At 50.0% G+C, this 21693-nt stretch overlaps 2 protein-coding genes across 3 annotated transcripts in view; one reads left to right on the top strand and one right to left on the bottom strand.

Annotated features, from left to right (window-relative positions):
- The window catches only part of Col4a2 (collagen type IV alpha 2 chain), a 139874-nt gene extending 127179 nt beyond the window's left edge, over positions 1–12695 (bottom strand). The window contains exons 1-3 of the mRNA XM_034520012.2: positions 12353–12695; positions 11979–12067; positions 11802–11856 (exon numbers count right to left, since the gene is read on the bottom strand). Coding sequence (XP_034375903.1) covers positions 11802–11856; positions 11979–12022 — 99 coding nt within the window. The 5' untranslated portion in view covers positions 12023–12067; positions 12353–12695. The remainder of the gene's footprint in view (positions 1–11801; positions 11857–11978; positions 12068–12352) is intronic.
- A 14-nt stretch (positions 12696–12709) lies between these two features.
- Col4a1 (collagen type IV alpha 1 chain) overlaps positions 12710–21693 on the top strand; it is a 119398-nt gene continuing 110414 nt past the window's right edge. For both annotated transcript variants that reach the window (XM_034520011.2, XM_076913798.1), the window contains exon 1: positions 12710–12946. In XM_034520011.2, coding sequence (XP_034375902.1) covers positions 12863–12946 — 84 coding nt within the window. In that variant the 5' untranslated portion in view covers positions 12710–12862. The remainder of the gene's footprint in view (positions 12947–21693) is intronic.

The following is a 21693-nucleotide window of genomic DNA, read 5'->3' as shown; positions in this document are numbered from 1 at the left end:
CCTGCCTCCACTTTCCACATTCTTACCCCCCCCCCCCCCCAAAAACCCAATGAACATAAGGCCGAGTTTCCAGAAGCATCAAGGTGGCCATTGGGCCTCTGCGACCCTGAGGACAGAGCTCCCTCAGCCCAGTGTGCTCACTGGCCAAGTGCCCAATCCCCTCTGGGTCTGCAGCTCAAGGAAAAGAAATGCAGGGCATGAAATGAAATACTTTGGCCCGCTGTCTTGCAGTGGAAGCATATTTTGCGTTAGCTTGACTCTGCAGATAAGCCAATGTCTGCCTACCCCAGTAGTTTTAAATACAGCAATTCAAACCAAGTAGAACCAATGGAGAAGAATGTCCCTGGCTGACTTTGAGCGCACATTTTTGATGGACGTGCCTTTGGCACTCAACACGCAGATTAGCACTGTGATTCTGAACAAAAAGCCCCAGCCGCTTGAGTTCTGCCGAGGACAGGACACATCTTTGCTCTTTCTTTCCCTCTGGTTCCTTCTGAGTCAGGCCCTCACGACTACAGCAGACACTGGGTGCAGGGCCCTGTGCTTCCCTGCCTGCTCCTGCCTACCCACAGTGCCCGAGACCCATGCCTAAGCTCGGGTGGCCAGAAACCTCTTTTCCTTGGACTGATTCTTCCTCTCCCTGTCTACTGGGCCCCCAACATAGGTAGCATGGACTGAGAGAAGTATCTCTGGAACTGCCTTCTCTGTGCAGGAGACATTTCTCCTCACAGGGTCAGGTTGCTTTTCATTAAGACCCCAGGCTTTTCACTGCAGAGACCAAGATGGTAATTTTATGTTGTATGTTTTACCACAGTTTTAGAAAGAAAAACCTATCCCTCCCCCCCAACACCACACACACACACACACACACACACACACACACACACACACACACACACAGAGAGAGAGAGAGAGAGAGAGAGAGAGAGAGAGAGAGAGAGAGAGAGAGCCAAAGAGTCCTGATGCAACAGATTGGATGAGGTCACTTGCAGTTGAACATCATGTCTGTCTGTCTGTCTGAGATGTGTAAATGACATCTTGAGAGTTCCATGTCTTTTAACTCATCAAATGTGTACAGGAACAAGGCTCTAAAAAGGTGAGAGATCGGACACCTCCCTTTTGTCTTTATCCCTAGAGATTCAAGGTAAACCTAATGATGCAGCCTTGGCTAGAAGGTAAGGGATATTGTCTGTCGCACAGGAGAACCAGAGGAGAGATAACCTCAGACATCAGTCCTCCTTGAAGTGCCCATGAAAAAGATGAAAAGGCAATTATATTTTTTAGACAGGGTTTTTCTTCTTCTGTGTAGCCCAGGCTGTCCTGGAACTGGATCTGTAGACCAGGCTGGTCTTGAACTTGTAAAGATCTGCCTGCCTCTGATTCCTGGGTGTTGGGATTGAAAGTGTACACTACCACCCAGCTCAAAAAGGCAATTTAAAAAACCTGTCTGTCTGTCTGTCTGTCACTCTTCTGTTAAGGAAACAACTTTGAGCTGATTTGCTCCCTTGTTTTCATAGGGAATGTGTAGCCCAAAGGTCAAACTTTGCTCAAGAGAATCAAGCCACAGCTGTTTCAAATATCACTGTAGTCCAGTTGTCCCTTATTCCAGAACTTTCTGGCAAGACTGCACCTTATTCTTATGGGTGTGTTTGTTTGTTTCCAGTGCCTGGCATGGAACCCAGGGTCTCCTGCCTGCTAGGTAAGTGCTCCACCATAGAGTGACAACTCTAGTCTGCTTCTCACTTTTGTATTTTGAGACAGGACCTACCATATCATTCAGACAGGCACTGAATTCACTGTCGCTCAGATAAGCCTTCCACTTGTGATCCTCCTGCCTCAGCCTCTGAAGTAATTACAACAACAGGCCCTCGGAACCAAGCGAGACACAGCTCTATCCTTAATTACTATACTTCCTAAGTCAGGAATTTTTGGATTCAAAATGAAAAGGAAAAAAAAAAAAACAGCAAAAACCAAAAAAACCAACGTCAAGAGCCAGCATGAGTAATCTCGCTTCCTTCCCCTTCCAGAGTAAGACAACTCGTTCACTTCTAGAATGTTAAATTCCAATCAGGTGAGATGCAGAAAACAAAGTGCTGTTGTCAGAGAACTCAGGACCCAGAGAAGGGGAGGGCAGAGGAGCCAAGGAGGGCAAAGGGCACTGGGGCGCTGGGGTCTCTCTGGGTCCCGGGGTGGAGGTGACCAGGTCTGATGGGACTGACCACCTGGTATGTGGGATAGGTAGGATTTGTGGCAGCTCATGGCCACTGTGGCAGAAGGACACCATGATGGACCAGCAGAAGCTCCAGGTGAACAGAAGAAAACCAACAGAAGCCAGGGCTGGAGCAGGCCTGTCTGGTAATGTCTAGAAATGCTGTCCCCATGTCCTGGTGTCCAGATGTGGTTAAACACAGCCAACTAAGTTTGACAGCAATAGATACTGTCACAGATCCCAGAAAGAGTCAGACCTTGGCCTCGGCATTCCTGTATTGCAGGAAGAGGGAGGAGGCCAGACAGTACGATGGTGGGAAATCCTGTCCAGGCTGAGGTCCTCTCTGGAGGGTGGGGTGGGGCACCCGGCTCTGGTGGGAAGTGGCAGGGGAGGTTTGCAGACAGGAAAGGTGTGCATCCTGGTTCTTTCTCAGTTATGACTAAGCTACTTGACAAAGAAGAAAGTCACCAAATAAGAAAGGAGGAAGGAGACATTTCTCTGGGAGATAGATGCTCATGGCTGTCCTCTTTTACCAGAGGGCCAACTGGCTCTCAAATGGCTATAGAGAAAGTGAAGGCACTTCGCCCTAGAAGCAAGTGCTACTAGGATATGGTGTGGAGGGACATTTCTGTTCTTTATTCAAGATTTTAGTTGCTTCTTCATATCACACTCTGCTCATCCAGACTCCTCGAGCTTTCTGTCCCCATCATGTTATACTTGGACGTCCAAGTTATTTCAATGCAACTGTTACAAGCCTGTGCTCTGGAAGTAATTTAGCTACACCTTGACTTAACTTTAATGAAAATGAGAATTTCCCCTTTGCTGATATTTCTCAGACTGAAAGGAAATGGATCTAGCTGTCTCGAGTTATCAGCAGTGTATCTAGACAGGCTCCTACCATGTGGGGCGGCACAGGGTTTCTTTGTCCATGGGCTCAGGCTCCTGGTCGCCGCAGCAATGATTTAACAAGAGCTATGTAGATACAGTATGTTTTTCGTGCTCTAGACTCTAAGAAAATGGGCAGGAATCCTCGCTTCTTTATAGATTTCCTGGTTAAAATGGCAGACTAGGGGCTGCTTCTCTGTAAGCAGGTAAAAAGGACAGTAAGCAAAAACAGGTTTCATCCTAAAGACAGAGATGGGTGAAAGAACTGAATGGTAAGAAAGAAGACCAGACAACGGCTTGCCCATCCCTGGCTTGGGGGAGGAGAATAGATGTTGCTTCTAAAAGGAAAACCTAACACAGTTCTACCTTCCAGACAAGCCCATATCCCCCACAAGCCTCAGATCCAGCTATGAGTGTTGACGAGACCGTGATCTCCTCATAGAAGATCCAGTAGAGGAGAGAAATCCTATTTTGTCAAAGTCCCAAAGCTGAGGAAAGGCTTGGTGTGGCAGCTGTCCAGAACAGACAGGCTAGACACCGACAGAAATATATCAACATTTACATGTATTTCTATATTTTGAATAAATGGTTTGATTGCACTGATGCTACAGTAGTCTGCGGCCCCTTGCTGAGTGCTATCTAGGACTGAGATGTCAAGATCAGGCTACTTGGAAAGAAACTCCCTCAACCAAGAAGGGATAACTGAGCCAACAGACATAGAAATCACAGCACAGAAAGGCAAGAGATACAGAGGAGCCAGATACTCTTCCAAGATCATAACTCAGCCACTGAGCTCAAAGGTATAGAAGTAAGTAAAACCCCGGGTGAAGATTCCCAAAGTATCTGGTAAAAATGGTCAACGGGCTAAGAACAGATACAAGTAAACACATTCAACCCAGAACCTAAAAGGAAAAGCCATCAAAATGGATGAGAAAAGTAGCCTCGTGGGAGAAAAACTCATCAAGGAAAGAAGACCCCACAGACCACCAGAAATCCTTTTCTTCTCACAAGCACTTGGGCAAACCAGTAGCGGGATATAAAATTCAAATCCACAAAATCACTAGCTTTACTGTCTAGCAATAATGAACTCACTAAAAGAATCAGGGTGTGGGGGCTGGGGTACCTCCTTTTCAGCCCCTTTAACACCTACATAAAACACCCATCCATGAATAAGGCAACCGAGGAAGCAAAAGATGGCTGCAATGAGGGTGTTAAGAGTATGGAATGAATGATCACAGACAGGTTTACTGGGAGGTCAGTGGGGGATTCAACACCCTGGTATCGATGAGGACCAGAAGGCTTAGAGCGGAGTCCTGGATCCTCTCCCACCCTGGATCCTACTGATACTGCAGACTGTTCTGCCTTCTCTGCCTCAGTCTGTCTGTCCCTCAGTAAGTGTCAATGGCTGGATCTGGGCCTTGGCACCTGCTGCTTGAAACAGCAGCTATGCTGAGCTTCCCTCTGGCTCACGGTTCCCAGGTGCCAACGTGTCTTCAGGGCTCACATCCCTCATGGGGCCAGTGACACCATGGGTGAGGACTGGGGAGGACAAGGAAATGTGTCTTTAAAATAATTGCACCCTTGGCCCAGCCAGAGCCTCAGGACAGTGCGAGGCCAGAGTCTCATCCTTTGCTCTCGAAGGGCCCTGTAACCCCACGGTCACCAAGATCAACATCCAGTTAAGAGCACAGTGCCCAGTGAGTCCTGCCAGTCACTGGATAATGGCTCCATGGAATTCAAAACACAAATTCTCTAATTCCCACGTGGGAGATCACCAAAACGGTAGAAACATTGAAGTAGGAATTTTATGGGCGGAGTCAAACAATCCCTAGGAAAAAATGCAAATCTCCATGGGCAGATGTTCCCCCACCCCAGCTGCTTCATCCAGTGGAGGTAACATTTAATTTGGGGGGGGGCCTGTGTGTGTGGGGGGCGGGGAATGTAGTGAGAAAAAACACACTCTGATGCAGTCTCTCGATGACTTTCTCTGAGTGCAGTCTTCACCTAAATGACAACTTCAGCCCTGGCAACTGAATCCCCGGTCACTAATATCCATACAGCCACTGCTTCTCCAGGCCACACTACGTGTCAGGCATCAGAGCGCGTACTCCAGTGGGGTGCCCACATCTGAGAGCAGGTTCATGGTCACTGGAGTTGAAGAAGGCGTGTCCAGGCAGAAAAGCAGCTGATGGGTGTAGACGACATTTAATATCTATGTTTCCACCTTTTTCATTATAAATGGCAGAGGAGGTCATTCTCACACAAGTATGGGATGTACTGAAGCACCCTCCTCCTCACCTTTCACTACCCTCCAGGCTTTGGTTTTGAGACAGGGTCTTGCTTATGTGGCCCATGCTGACCTCAGCTTCTCAGTTCTCCCTTTCCAGCCTCCCAAGCACTAGGGTTCCGCCCTGTGAGGATTATGAATGATGCTCCAAAATCCTGCGTCTCCAAGGATGGTTTGAAACCTTATTAGCTAGAGAGCAGGGGCTTCAGTTAGAGTCTGCAATGAGTCCCCTTTCTGTGTGAGCACAGGAATCTTGGTCTGTGCTCTGGGCATGCTCTAGCAGGAAGGGGACACTGGTGTCTTTGAGTCAGAGTGAGAAGCACACAGAGGAGAGCACAGGCAGATCTGGCAGCAGGACAGAGGCTGCGCCATCTCTGCTGCTGGCCTCTGCTTATCAGCAGCAGAGTGGTTACATGTAGGTGACAGATCAATGTGCCAGGCCACACCACAGACCAAGTGCCGCGCACTTGTGTTCCTGGTGCTCCCAGTCCTCAGGAGCTACCTGAAACACAGGCTGAGGTCACTGGGGATCCCACTCAGAGGCCTATGCCATGTAGAGGTTTGTGTGTGCATGCGTATGTGTATAGATGTGTGTGTGTGTAGAGATGTGTGTATAGATGTATGTGTGTGTAGAGATGTATGTGTCTGTATATAGATGTATGTGTGTGTAGAGATGTATGTGTCTGTATATAGATGTATGTGTGTGTAGAGATGTATGTAGAGACGTATGTGTGTGTCTGTAGAAACGTGTGTGTGTGTGTATTTGTGTGTGAGTATGGGTGTGCAGGTGTGTATAGAGATGTATGTAGAGATGTGTGTGTGTGTGAGAGAGAGTATGGGTGTGCGTGTGTGTGTGTAGAGATGTATGTAGAGATGTGTGTGTGTGTGACTGTGTGTATGCACGCACACGTGTGAGTATGTGAAGGGGTGAAGGCCTGGTACACACTGCTTCCCCAGCACTTAATTTATGTGGTACAGGGCACGGAGCTCTCGTGTTCTGCAGAGCAATGAGGACATGGGCTGAGGACGCTGAGCTTCCGTCTGGCTGCCCGGTGCGAAGCTTCTGTCCTCTTAAAGACAGCAGCACTCTTCAACTCAGCCTCTCTGCCTCAAGCCCAGGGAACATTTCCCCTCCTGGCTCTAAGTAAATAATTGTTTCTTCAAACCCCTGACTCTCCCCCCCTTCCTCTCTCCCCTTCCTCCCCTCCCCCTTCCTCTCCCCCTTCCTCCCCTCCCCTCTTCCTCTCCCCCCTTCCTCCTCTCTCATTAACACAGAATCCTTCTGTGACCCAGATGTGTGCCCCGCTCCTCAACCAAGGAAGTCATGGACATCAGCTGGGCCTCTCCCCTCTCACCCTGGCACGGTTCACCTGGACAGAGCAGTTGATGGTTCAGTTACCAAACTGCCCTGACTTCAGGTTCTACTCAAAGGTTCAAGGTTGATTTTTTGTGTCTCCAATCCACTGGGAATCCACTAGAATTTCTTTGCCTTTCTCTGGGTTTATACACTGGCTAGCTCTCAGGTCTGGAGACTTAGGTCTGGGGACAGCACAGAGGTCCCACACTCTCAATGGATGCACAGTTTCCAGGACCCCCCCCCCCCAAGCCAGGCTGCAGTTGGGAAGCTGCCAAGCCAGCCTTGGGAGATCTCAGGGGGCTTCTTTGCCATCCACATGATGGGTCAATTCACTGGTCATGGGTAACCCCTGTTTCTGGGCCCCTCTCTTGGAGGTGGGGTTGAAAGTCCCAAACTCTAAAGCTGTGTAGGTCCTCCAGGAGACCAGACCCATCCTCCAGCTCCTTGTCAGTCAGTTTGTGCTTACAAGGGACACTGATACCATGAGAATCCCAGGATAAGCAGAGTAAATGCTACGAGGCACTCCACCTCACAGCCCTGTAGGGACCCTGCAGGGCCTTCTGGGAGAGGAAGCCCTCACCCATGCCAGGAAACAAACTTTCTAAAGGCATCTGGCCACCCCTGCCATATTTCCTAAGACAACAGAGTGACCTTGACTTACTGGAGGGTGGGCAGGCCCAGTGTTTCCTTGTCCTTGACACATCTGCTTGTCACTGACACATGATTGACCCATAATTGATGTTTGACTAGCTGCTAAAAACTCCTAAGATCTGGGCACTCTGAAGGCAGAGGCAGGCTGATCTTTGTGAGCTAAAGTCTAGTCAGGACTATATAGTGAAACTTTATTTCAAACATGACCACCTTTTTCATCACCACCACCACCACCACCATCATCATCATCATCACCATCATCACCACCACCAAAAATTTTATCTGCATTTCAGTTGACACTGGCAGAAAAATTGCAAAGACAGCTCAGGTTCCTGTACACCCTCCACCCAGACGAGCCAATGAGCTAACACCTTACAGACATTGGCACACTTTTCAAAAGGATGAAATGAACATTATCACGTTTGACTTTAGACTCGAGTAGGTTTCTGACACGTTTTTCACTAACGTGGCTTTTCTTTGCCAGGACCTGTTCTGGGTGGCACACTGCACTTGAGGCTATGATACACAGGGAAGCTCCCTGCTCCAAAATTCACCTCAGTGAGGGCAGAACAGGCCTTATCAGAGCTGGCCAGAGAGCAGGGACCCACCAGGAGCCAAAGACAGGAGAACCCCTGGAAGATGAATAGACTAGAGTTTACTAGGGAGGAGCCCTGGCTGCTTAACTTCTTTTGAAATTCACACCCTAGCCACACACAAAGGACTTAGATACCCAGAGTCCTCCTAAGATTCCATATCACCTGATTCTTTGATAGATTACTTAAACAAAAACCTCATTGTCACCTGGAGAAGTCAGTGGGGTCAAAGGCCACAGTCCTGAGATACCAAGGACATTAACTGGAGGGACTGGCGGTTAGGGGAGTAGCATTCATGTACTGGATTCCAGAAGCTTCTCAACAGCATGCACAGCAGGGAAGGCTTCACATCCAAGATTCTGTTGTGTTACATTTCTAGAGAGCCCCAATGTTCACCCAGACAATTTTCCTCACTCCCGGGAGGTGAGGGCTCCTGAGCCCAGGGTCCATCCCCAGGGCTTAAGCATACCTCAAGGTCTGGTAAGGTGGGCAGCTCAGGCCGCAGCCTGTCTCTGACTGACCTGGGTTGTGTGGGCCATCACAGGAGCAGCATGTAGTTCATCCACCATCCCTCAGCTCCCACTCCCTCTGAGCTGGCTAGTAGCCATGCGGAGGAGAGTGCTTGGTTCTCCAGTTCTTGGAGGCTCATGCTAGTGCCTCACTCATCTGATGCCTCTACTGGTGAACAGCCTCAGCAACAGAAAGCCGGAGGTGAATTTGAAAGCATTTTCTAGAATCCTCAGAGCCTGGATATCTTTTTGACAACCCCAGTTTCAGCTTTTGAGAGGTGGCCTCCTCACTGACTTTGGAAAGCAGCAGGGTTCTACGCAGACTTCCCCTGGGCTAACACTCACATTAGTGTCTTCTCTCCAGACCTTCAACTTCAGCCTTTTGAGTTTTATTTTATTTTTTAAAGCAGAATCTTAGTTTTTCTGCTCCAGAACTTTGTCCTTGAGTCTCATATTTTCTCTCTTTCTGGTTCTGACCACTTCACAGACAGGGTTGGGGCCTTCTCCCTGTCCCCGCTCTTCTGATTCTGATCACAATTCCTACCCATCTCTAAGTGTGTGGGATGCCGGCTGTCTGCGCTGTGACTAAGCCATCTAAGCTACTCAGGGAAGGTGACTTCTGAGGCTCCAGAGGGCTGAGAGCGCTCATGGCTCCACTCCAGAGAGCCACACAGTGACTTCCTCTACTTGGGGGCCCTGGTTTCACACAAAGGGATCAAAGCCTCAGGGAAGTGGGAACACACAGTCTTCCTTAGTCCCAGACCCACCTGCTCCCTTCACAGGCCTCTGAGGTGGCCTCTGTTCCCCAAGTCCCTACGACTCGGATGTACATGGAAGCGCCCACAGTAGGCTCTAGCTGCTCATCCAGTTGGGATCTTTACCCAGGCAGCCTGCCATGGAGGATTCTGGGATTGGCACCCCTTTCTGACTCAAGCCTCGGTCTCAGGATGGGCATTTGTATGTGCACCAGTTTTTCTGGCCTTCGAAAACAACCACATGGGTGGCAGTAACTGCTTCTGAGGTACGGAGATAGAACATCTGGGTTCACACACGGCCCTGAGCTGAGGAGGAGGATGGTGGCCTGGGCCCTGCTTCCTTCATTCCTTTCACTTTGTGCTCCTGATCAATGGAGTAGTAGAGGAGGGACCCCTGCCCCCAACTTTCCAAAATCAGTGTTTGAGCTATACTGTCTGCTCAAGGTCAAGACTAAGGAAAACCCCATCATGAGAAGAGCCAAGGATAACCCTCCAGAACATTTTCAGGAATCCAGAAGGCACACAAATTGGTATAGAAGAAGCACCCATTGAATAACTGCCCATCCTTTCCACTAACAAGTCCCAGCTGCTTCTGCGTGAAGCACCATGAGATAAAAGTAGTGGTCCACTCCATGAGGACTCCAGATACCAAAAACAATGGAACAGGATCACAGAATCGGGCAGACGAAGAAGGGAGGGGCAGGGATACAGGGAATTCTTCCCCGCCACAAGGAAGAATTCTCTGTATCAAGAAATTATGTCACAGGCACCAGCTGTGAAAGACAGTGGACCAAACAGCCACATTAATTGCACACTGTTGCAGGTGCACAGATTCACATGCATTTGCACATTCAGAATCTAAAGCCTAGAGAATGGACTAAGCACACTGAAGACACTCGATGCTGTCTCTCAGCTCATGCGAACAGATCAGGGCTCCCAAAGTTTCCTGTATCTTGGGAATCCAGAGTTCCAGGCAGCGCCTTAGAAAGTCCTGCTGGAATGTCTGAGATGGGGTCTGAAGCTTTTGGAAAGCCTTTCTCAGCAATGTGGCTTTTCTGAGAAATACCTGCTCCTGGTCACATCCAAGAGTAAAGGGTCAGGGACACTAAGGTGGGTTTGTAGCATGGGAAAAGGTTTGTGGAGGCCATGGAGGGAGTATGGCCTCTGGGACAAGCTGCAAATATTCTGAGGGATGTGGAAACTGAGGCTTGGTGTCATGAGGTGAGGGCAGAGCTGGGCAAAATGCCTCTCCATAGCAAACCCTTCCGGGAGTTTAAAAAATGACGCCCAAGAAGGTCTTCCTTCTCAGGATTAAGGACACTGATAGCTGTGCAGCGGCTCAGGGCTGTGGGAGTCGCCACACTGCCTGTCACTTTCTAGGAACGTGGGTTTAAGTGCCGCTGTGATCTACGGATCCAGGCCAAGTGGGAGTCATGCATGAGGGCCCATAGGTAATGGCTGTTCCAACGTTTAGGTTCTGCTCTTAAGTCAGGGCTGAAGACTGGGGCAGGAAGAAGACAGACTCAAGCTGTAAGACTGGCCAGGACTGACCTGCCAAAGTCTGGTCAGAGCTCCCTTTTCTCCTCATGCTGGGCCCTGCATCCCAGCAGAGCAGGCAACCTACTCTGTAGTGGGACCAGTCCCCACTTACAGCAAGCCTGAGAATCACTGATGGTTTTAGCTAGGTGAGGGAAAGGGGAGGAGGCTGAAGCAGAGCTCTTCCCCCCAGGGTATGCTGGTTCTAGACACATAGAGTGTACTGGTGTCTCCAAGCTCTGTCTAGGCACTGGATACTCCATAGACAGGTAAACAGGGCACACAGGACACCTGACCCAGGCTTTCAATTTTCACGTCTCTTTTAAATAGTACTACCCATGAGGCGACCCTCCACCTGGGTGGCACTGGCACAGCTCTCTAAGAATTGGCTACATTTAATATGCATGGAAGCCCCAGTGCATCCCTTCAGTCCAGTTCAAAGGCAGTTCTAGCAGGCCTGCTTTGGCCTTGGAAGGAGCAACAGGTATAGTAAACAATCCATAGAAACTCGGGACCACAGGCCTCCCTCTGGCCTGTGGCTCCTCAGGGCCTACTCGAGATTTGGTAGAGACCGCGGTTTCTATCCCTTTGTTCCCTAACAACCTTAAAGCAGGAGGCTGTCTCTTCCTTGCTCCGCCCCTCCCCAGAGACTCATATTTAAGCAAGATGCTCTCTGCCCATCACAGTTGCCTGGACACCACCGCTGAGTTTCTGAGAACGCTTTGCTCCCAGCCCCCTTCATCCGTGCGCCTCGTGGCCTAGTGACAGACATTCCTTCCTCACCGCTAAGGCCAAAGCTTGGCAGCAAAAGGTGCCTGAGGCTACGTTTTAATTATTAGCTCCCGAGAGAGGGCCGACTCCTGCGCTGCACGGGACGCGCGGCTGGCAGACACAGTAGCACACACCTACACGCACACGCACACTCAGGTGGGCTCGGCGAGCCTGTCTTCCACGAGGCTCCGCGAGTGTCCCAACCCTGGCACGGAACTCCCAAGCGCGTGGAGTTCGAGCGTACTTACCCCCAAGACGCTCTGAGCCAGGAGCCCCACTGTCACAGTCGCCAGCAGCAGCCACCTGCACAGGAGAGGGAAGGAGAGTAAGAGAGCGACGTGAATGTGCGGACCCCAACTTGTCAACTCCTGAAAGATGCATGCAATGTCCCTTGCACCTAGGAGACCAGGCAGAAGGCTACTTACCCTCGCAGGGGAGGGCCAGACGCTGCGAACCGCACTCGGTCCATGATCCCAGTCTTTGAGCTCTAGGCTCGGCTCGATCCCTTCCTAACCTGGAGGCAAGAGACAAAGCGGGTTAGCAATGGTTGCAGGTAGCACCCTGACCCCTCAGTAATGTCTCTCTTTTCCTTGCGGGGTGACCAAAGTTCTATCCTATTAGGAGACAGAAAAAGGGAGACTCTTCTCCGTAGGCCCTGCCTGGAGCTGCTCAGCCCATGCAGTGCGATCCCTATTCCCCCAGCTCCGATCGAACGGAGCGCGCGGCCTCAGCTTGCCCCAGCGCTACAAGTCCGCGACTTGGGGCCTGGCTCTCGGCGCCTCCCGGAGGTCGCTCTCACCTCAGGGTCAGGAGCTGCTGCCGGCGCGCATGGGCCCCTGCAGAAGCGTTGATCCGCTGCACACTGGCGGCCAGGCCGGCCTGGCTCTGCTTGGTGGGCGCCGGACTCCCGGCCCCGGCGTGCCTTGCCGGTGCTTGCCCGGGATTGGCGAGCCAAGGGGCTCGTGGAATCGGGGCGCGGGAGGAGCTGGGTGCGGAGCGCCCGGGCGTTTGGACTCCCTGCGACACCAAGTCCCGAGCGGCGCGCAGCCTCCGCCTCTTACCAGCGCCGCAGGGTCCTCCCCTTGGAGACGCCGCCCGCGCACTGCCGAGGGGAGGGGGCAGCGCCAACAAATTGGGGAGCTCCTCGGGCGGCGCGCTCAGGTCTCTGCGCAGAGCCACCGCACCCGGGACGGTGAGCAGGGCTCACGCCCGGGCCCTCCGAGACTGAGCACCTCGCCGCGGCCCACCGGAGCCGGGCTGCAGTTCCCCGCCGTCTCTGTTGGTCCCCTGCGGCCCCGGGCGCGCCACCATGGGGCCCCGGCTCAGCGTCTGGCTTCTGCTGCTGCTCGCCGCTCTTCTGCTCCACGAGGAGCGCAGCCGAGCCGCTGCGAAGGTGAGTCCCCTGCGGACTGCTCTCCCCAGCCTCCCTCCCTGCACCCCCGGAGCCCCGCGAGGCCTCTTTGTCCAGCGCCTGGCGCGGTCAAGCCGCCCGGCCCTCGAGGGTGTCGCGGGTGGCACGGCCAGGTGCACTCTTCCCCCGGGTCTCCCGCTCGTGGTCCCTGTGGGCTGTGATCGCACATCCATTACGGAACCTCCTTTGTTATGGGCTGGGTGCGGGAGAGTTAGGAAGGGACTGAAGCTTAGCGCGCACCACGGCGGGGTGAGGGTACCGAGGAGCCAGTGAGATTTGAACCCTCATCGTCAAGGCGCTCATCGGGGAGCGCGAGTGGGTCGGGGCTGGAAGGATGGCCAGGCACACCCCACGCCACTCAGAGTCCCACACACATGTGCAGGGGGAATCGCTTTGGGTGTGTTTCTGGTTGTTTGGAGACCGTGATGGTTGAGGCCGAACGGCTTTGGGCCGTTTGCCTGGAAACATCTGTATTTTTGCTTTCCCACGACTTTTGTGTAGCCTACGGCACGCTTGAGAACAGACGCGGGCTCTTCTCCGCATCCTAAAAGTCTCTGCCTCGACTCTTGCCTTTTATGAGTGTGTGCCTGAAAATTATAACCACATTTAGACTTGAGTGTGAAACCAAAGCGAAACTCCATAGCATTGTTCCCTGCGCAAATTGTTTTTTTAGTTTTTGTTTCCTCTGGTGCTGTGCTTGGCCAGGAGGGCGCTGGGAGATGTTTGCAAGAGCCAGACTTCCAGCTCTGGAGGAACCCGGCCAGACTTTCTGCCTTCGCCTCTAGAGAATACACTTCAGCTGCTGCTGCTGTGACAGCCATGCAGGCCCAAAGGCCACAAGGTGTGGCCTCTCCAGTTTGCCTTCCCCCTCAAATGCTTAAAAGCGATGTTTGCGGCTTCCGATTTTTAAAAGAAACTACTCCTTAATCGTGCATTTTCTTTCTCTTTTAAGAATTTCACCTCTTTCCTGCAGGAGCGATACTGATCAACTATACTATAAATTATTAACTGTTACGTACTAGAATAAACTGGTAACGTTACTAGGGGGTTTCTTGAGTTTTGCCTCCCTGATGGCAGCTTCTTCATTGGTTACTGAAGAAGGATGATTACATCAGCAACCAACTTCAGAGGGCTCCCTCCTCTCCCAGTCTCCACCTTCACCGCAGGTAGCTGTTTAACTACCCTTTCTTTTGCTGAGGGTAGTTTCTCAAAAGAGCAGGCTCTCTGGGCTGGACCTGCTGGTGGTACAGGCCTGTAGTTCTTGCTTCTTGGAGACCCAAAGCAGGAGGATCTCAAGTTCAAGGGTAGCCTGGGCAACAGAATGCGTTCCAGGCTAGCCCAGACAACTTACGGAGACCCTCCCTAAAAAAATAAAATAAAAAAAAAGTAAAAAGAGGCTTATGGGTGAAGCTCCATCCATGGTGAGGTGCTTACTCGGCAGGTTTATAGCCCGGGGTTCAGTCTCCAGGGTGGAAAATATTTACCAAAAGATCTAGAACTTCTAAGGGGACCAGGATAGGTCACTGTGATGGAAAAGCTTGGCCACTGTTTGGACTTAGGTTTTTCTGAACGATCGTGTTAGCAAAGCTGTGAGGTCTCATGTCCAGACACTAAGGACTTTAGACACATGAGTCAGCCACACGAACTCCTGATCTTACTTGAAAAATCAAACCAGCTAGCGTTGAGGGAGGCTTGACATTGATTTGTTTCCTATTAATTGTCCTATAAGACCAAGTACATTCCTGGATACTGGCTCTGTTCTGTTCCTCAAGCTGTCTTATCTTAAGCGATTTGGCCTGTGGGCACCCTAAGACATTTACCCGGGATTAGCAAGCCTGCTAACGGACATATGACTTTAGGTATGCAAGAAGACCCATTTTAAAACAACATCACCCTCATTTAGAAATCTGTGTCCTTCTCACAGTATCAATAACAGCTTGCCCTGCTCCTTTTAAAACTAGCTGTTAAGAGGTACCACAGCCATGGAGTGGCCTCCATTGTATTTTCCAAGTCAAACATCCTCTAAGCATAACATTTAGATGGTAAGATGCAACGGGCCTGCTTGGGGATGGGCCCAGGGTGGTGTGCAGGCTGGGCGAGCACGCTCCATTGATGCTCATCAAATTGCTTTTCTGGGTCTGGGATGCGAACTTTCCCCTAAGTGTGGCCATGCCTGCCCAGCAGTCTTGCTGTCTCCTGAACATTAGTCATGTCTCCAGGGACTGAATGACCAAAGAGCTCATTCGAAGAGGGGAGAAAGCTTCCCATGCCAGTCTGGGCAGCTCTCCTTGAGTTTGTGTATAAATGAGAAGGCTGGTTTGCTATGTATCCCCAACAAGGCACATTGGGCGTGGGGTGCTAGTGAGGACGGTCCCCAGCGCGCTCTCTCTCTCTCTCTCTCTCTCTCTCTCTCTCTCTCTCTCTCTCTCTCTCTCTCTTCCTCTCCAAGGATCAGGACTGGGAAAGGGCAAGGGCTTCTGAATCAACCAGAGGTCTGTGCATCAGCCATGTGTGTGCTAGACTGGGCTCCACCAGAGGTGCTGACTGACGAGGTACTGGGTGTACACTGCGTGAGTGTGTTCAGGGATAAGGGGTTCACGTTTGCTTTTATTAGGCAGATATTTAGAGTGCTTTTGAACCCTGTGCCTCAGTTTCCCCTGCAGTCACACCCTCCCCTTCCTTATATGTACATTTTTGTTCTTCCTTTATTTCACAAACGAGCTTGGAACATCTACTTCCTGCCCTGTCCCAGGCGGGCACTGGCCATGCAGCAGGTCCCAGGGAGTAACCTACAGTAACCTGAGGATACACACTGGGGATCAGACAGCACCACAACCGAGGAACCTCAAAGACATAGGAGAACTCAGTCTAGCTTTTGGGGGAACAGAGGAAACTACTGGGAGGACGTTATCCGCCAAATGTGAGGGCTAGAAGTCCCTGGTTGTTATGGCACTGCCCTGCAGAATGCAGGACATTTCCTGGCATCTGTCAATCTTAAGGGTCTTTGCATCCCACAATGACCTTGAAATCTCTCTTTGGAGCTATTTTGGGGATTAGCTGTTGGTGTATCTGACCTTTGGTTTTACAAAGCCTAGGAAGAGAAGGGCAAGGACTACGCCATCAGAGATAAGGAGTGCACAGCCCAGTGTGTGACACGTCTCCTCTCTCCAGGTGGGAGACCTCCTGGGAGTGTGGGGGGGGGGAGGTTGGAAAGTTAAGTAAGGGTAAAAGATAGGAGTGTCTTTGGGAACTGACCCAGAAGGCCTATGTGGATTTGGGCAAGGGTAGGAGGGACCTCACGAACCCCCTCATTATTCATTAACAGCAGTGGGCATACTCCTGAGAATGGAGGGAGGGCCTAACAAGCTGGGTTATTTAGTGAGGAGCTGGGAAAGGTTTTACAGACAATGGAACCTGGGAGTCACACAGGATCATAGAGCCTTGGAGATAAGGGCAGGGCCTCATGGGTCGACCCCAGCACGAATCTCTGTTAGGATGAATTGTAAGATGTTTGTTCACAACCGAATAGTATTGAACAGCGATTGTTCCCAACCTTGGAAACAGATTAACCTCGTTAAAGTGTCTCTCAAGCGGGTCTGGCATTTGGAACCCTGGGACAAAGTAAGCAAGAGCAACAATAGACAGCCTAACGCAGGATCTTGGGGCATTGTTCTTCCCGACCAGCAAATGTGTGAGCTGTGGAACAATACCAAGTACGATGTCTGCCATTGTCCCGCACACAATGGAAGGTCAAAACTAGAGCCGGGTCATTGGGGATGTCTTCTGAGGTTTGAACTCTAGGATTCCTTTGGGGTTAATGTTTGGCAGTCTGTAACTCAGGGGCCTGGGTCCACCCTGTACTCTGGGCCATTGTTCTTGTGACCTCATCCTGGGGTGCAAGGCTGTCTGCTGCCCTTTGCTTCCTGTCCCAGCCCCACCGGGCACGTCTATGGTGTAGGCCTCTGCTTTCTTCTCTTCTCAGCTCTCTACCCAGGCATCCGCTCCCTGCACTCTGCAGCATTCACCCCTGACCGTGGCCATCTTAAGCTTATAGCTGGAGAAGGACACCTCACCCTAGCTGTCCCCGTTGGATTTCAAACTTCTGCAGAGCGGGACTTCTCAGCTTCTCATCCCGCTTGGCCTTCTGATGCTCCATCTCCTGTTTGGTTATTTCCTAATAACTGGGATGGCGGATGGCTCTGGAGCTGTGTCTTTCTCTCCTGGCCTCTCCACGGCTCTGAGACACACTAGGTCCTGCTTGTGGCAGGGTCACCTCCTTGCTCTGCCTTTCTTCCTTGCTCTCTAACACTTCTGCAGTGTGGGGCTAGTGGTCTTATCATAATCATACACTTCTTTCTTGTTGCAGTGTCTGAGCACAGCACACTTGGCTATGTAGACCCTTTCAGTATGCGTGTATGGCCTGCACAAGCATCAGCCACACAACCCGACATCATAGGGTCTGGTTTATTTCTGATGCTCTCGTCCCTGCAACATGCCTGTCTTCCCTTAGCTTTCTCCGTTCTTCAGAGCTCCCTAAAGTTAGAGTGTGGCACAGGATTTTAAAGTTCATCATAATGAGAACCATTACTGTCCAAGCCCCAGTATGTAAGGTGAGGATAATCGCACCTTATGGAGGAGGCCTGTGTGCTGCAGGAAAGCTGTGTGCCTGAGGTAAGTAAGCAAACACCAGCAAAGGCAGGCTCTTTCCAACACATAGTTTGTTATGGCGTCATCTTTGGGAGCTTCATTCTGACATCCCTGCCAATTGTAAGATGCCTAAGGCCACATCTTTTTAAAGCACCTTGACTATGCTAGGGAGAGAGCCTGGCTCATAGGCGGAGGCATGAATTAATCACTGGTAATTAATTGGTCCTGATGTTTCCAGGCTGTTCCCTCATTCTCCCCAGGGAGTCCTGGTGGGGCTGTGTACTGGCTCCTGGAAACTATGTCACAGTGTCCATCCCGTGGCATTATTAGAGAGCACAAAGGAAGATCAATGGCCCAGGGAGGTGTTTTCCCTGACTTTGGAATTCTGAGCAGATATTCCTGCACAGACTAAACACGACATGGAAACACACACGGAGCTGACATAGGTAAATAGTTTATTCCGTGGCTTAGTAATGTTCATTATGAAAGGCTGGCCAGGTTTGGCTTTTACACCACAGACTATAAGCATACTTCATGTAATCTGGGTTTTAAATCTCTCTTGGTGTGTGGTAAGAGGTGAGCGTGGTGCCTGAGGCAGAGGTAGCACCTACACCTCACCTGCCACAGGGGCCCAGTGTGCTGCTGACATTACCACCTGCTAAGGAGCAGCATCCCCTGTTGCCCATGCTATTCACTTCTTTGGGAAGACTGCTGTTCACAAGTCCATATTTTGTTTTATTTGGAGCCTCTCTTGTCCAAGAGACATCAGGAGACACTGGCTGTGAACTGAGGGAGCAGTTATTCCATTTCATTTGCCCAACACACCATATAGATGGGAAGCCATTTGCTCAACACACCATATAGATGGAAAGCCATTTGCCCAGCACATCATATAGATGGGAAGCCATTTGCCTAACATACCAACTGGGGAGTCATTTGCCAAACACACCCTATAGATGGGAAGCCATTTGCCTAACATACCATATAGATGGGAAGCCATCTGTGTGATTGATTATTCATTCCTGTGAGATTTACCTGATTGGAATTGGACACTGCTCAGCACACTTTCTAGATATATATTTATTTTAAATCTGATTTCATTTTTTGTTTTTTGAGACAGGTTTTCTCTGTGTAGCACTGACTGTTCTAGAACTGGATCTGTAGACCAGGCTGGCCTAGAAGCCACAGAGGTCTGCTTGCCTCTGTCTCCTGAGTGCTGGGATTAAAGGCATGTGGCACCATGCCCAGCAACTCAGCACACTTTCTAGAGGAGCTGACTTTCTCCTGTATTTAATACTTAATTAAAATGGCTTAATTATTTTGTTGTTTAATTTCTACTTTGAAAAGCAAAGACCCGCTTTTATAGAGATACAGGAAACTCAGTCTTCCCAAGACATATGTCAAATTGACACAAGCTAGAGTTATCTGAAAGGAGAGACCCTCAGTTGAGAAAATGGCTCCATAAGACCCAGCTGTAGGAAATTTTCTTAATTGGTGATTGATGGGGGAGGGCCCAGCTTATTGTGGGTGTGGCATCCCTGGGCTGGTAGTTCTGGGTTCTTTGAAAAATCAGGCTGAACAAACCATGATGAGCAAGCCAGTAAGCAGCACCCCTCCATGGCCTCTGCATCAGCTCCTGCCTCCAGGTTCCTGCCCTGTTTGAGCTCCTGCCTTGACTTCTTTCAATGATGAACAGTGGTGATGTGGAAGTACAAGCTAAATAAACCCTTTCCTCCTCAATTTGCTTTTTGGTCATGGTGTTTCTTGGCAGCAATAGACACTCTGACTAAGACAGCCAGTCATCCTCCTGAAAACAATGACATTTCCTGGGTATTGGAAGCCATGTATCTTCTGAAGGATAAGCTTTACCTAGCACTCCAGTTTCTAGGGCAGCACTCACTTCCTGTTTAAGCAGGTGACTGATGAACCTAAAGGGAACTATTGTGACATTTTTTTCCCTGTGTTTATCTTGTAAAAATCAACATGAATATATAATACAGTTGGCGAAGGATTGGCTACTATGTAGCTTTCTAGTGTCTTTTTATGTTCAGGCAATTGTGTTTCCTAATTAGCTCTTAATTTAAAAAAAAGGATGTTTTTAAAAAAACTGTATGTGAATGCTGTACCTAGGGACTAGAGGAGTTTGGCCTTTGGAGCTGGAGGAGTTGGAGTTACAATAGTTGTAAGCTGCCTGTTCCGGTGTTAGGAACTAAACTCAGGTCCTCTGGAAGGACAGGGAGCACCCTTAGCCGCCCAGCCATCTCTCCAGCCCCTCATTAGCCCTTAAGTTTTGAGCTACATCTTTGGCTTTCCTATGGAACAATAGTATCTCAGCTTGCAGAGTTGTCATCTAGGTGAGTGCTTTGCATATGCTAGGACCAGCATGCCCCTGTAATCAAGGCTTATTGGATGGTGATGGCGTCATTATTACTACAGCAGTATTTGAGGTTTCCATAGGTAAACAACACAGACCCAGAGTTTGGTCCATTTATTATAATGGTCACTTGGAAAAATCTATAAGTTGGAAAGTTAGCTAGAACTCAATGTATATATGCCAGAGGAGAGGGTTGGTCTCAATCCCGGTGACCTAAGCTTAGCCAGACAAAAGAAAAACCTGTTTCTCTAATAAGAGAATTAGGAAATCAGATGCAAGCACGAAATTTGGAAAGACAATGGGACACATCTCGGGAGGAAGGGACTAAGGATCTGCCTTGCCCTGCTTGGGGGGGTGGTACATGCTTCCACACAGGCTCTTGCCTCCTTGTGAGTGACCCTGTTGATGAGGGGAAAATGAGCTATTGTTTGCAAAGCATTTATGCAGTGCTTGCTTAATGCCAAGCAATACCTGGTTCAGTGAAAAGCAAACTTAGAGGAGTAAATAGCCAAGTAATGATGTCACCGGGCAGGTGGGTGGGAGGAGATGGATTGGATCTTTACTTCAGCACTGTGAAGCTCATACCAGCATCAGCACCACCAAGGGATAGAGGATACACCCAGTTTCTGGATCAGCAGTGTGGGGTGCCTTGGAGGTTCTAACTTTCTAATGGGAGATGTTACTGGTCTAGAGAACTAGGTTCTAGCTGTTCTCTTTGCTTTTTCTGGGCAGTAGCTTTTCTTGGTGTATGATTAGGTTCTGGCCAGCAGCCCAATGGTATCAGCATGCTAGCATCTAGGGATGTCTGTTGACTCGCTGTTAGATTGAAGCCACAGTGTTGCATGTGAAATGCCCCCTTCTTACTCTTGTTATCTTGATTCTTATTGGAGCCATTATTGTTGGCGACTAGCATGCTCCTTAGAAGGTCCCAGCAACATGCTTCTGGTGTGTGAAGAAGCGGGTGCTGGAGAATTAATTCGCCCTGGTTCCCTGTGAACCCTTCTCTTCATCAGGAAGAGAAGGAGTCATTTCACAGGGCTTGTCTGAGTCTTGCCAGCCTTGGTGGTGGCATTTAGGTCACTCACCTGCTGAGGGGGGTCAGTGAACATTTGTGTGGGGGTCAGCCAGGGTGGAGCCCAGCTGGGCCATGCGATGACCTGCATACAGGCCCACAGCACACCACACTTCCCTTCCCTGGCCTCAGCCACCTGGTTCCCTGACTGGGAAGATCTGATTTGTGTCCCATTACAACCAAACCCATTTCCTGGAGATTAAAGACCATTTGGGGTTAGTGGTTTAAAATAACTCCTAAATTTTGGTCAGGAAATGGCCTATTAAAATTAAGATGAGGTTGCCAAGGCAGGCAGGAAAATGGGTCAGTGTTGGGGAAAAAATCCTAGTTATCAGGTAGTCGTTTAGTCTCTGGATCAGATAGGTTTATTTTGGATGTATAAACAAACTCACTCAGCATCGATGATGCTTTCTGATTGGTGGGGACACTGGGTTTTATGATATTGTTTATTCAGTGGGTGAGTTCTTCTGACATACCCTTGTCTAGGGCAGATCACAGGCTGACACTTGAGCATGCTAGGCTGGGGCCAGACCACATGCTTCTTATCAGTACATTACCCAAGTCTGACCCAGCCACCATTGGGCGCCTTCTTTTTAATTAGATTTTGTTTTTCCAAATATTTGAAAATTGAAAAAA

Source organism: Arvicanthis niloticus, chromosome 16 (genome assembly GCF_011762505.2).
Source record: "Arvicanthis niloticus isolate mArvNil1 chromosome 16, mArvNil1.pat.X, whole genome shotgun sequence".
NCBI classification, from domain to species: domain Eukaryota; kingdom Metazoa; phylum Chordata; class Mammalia; order Rodentia; family Muridae; genus Arvicanthis; species Arvicanthis niloticus.
This window is presented reverse-complemented; position numbering and strand designations above follow the sequence as displayed.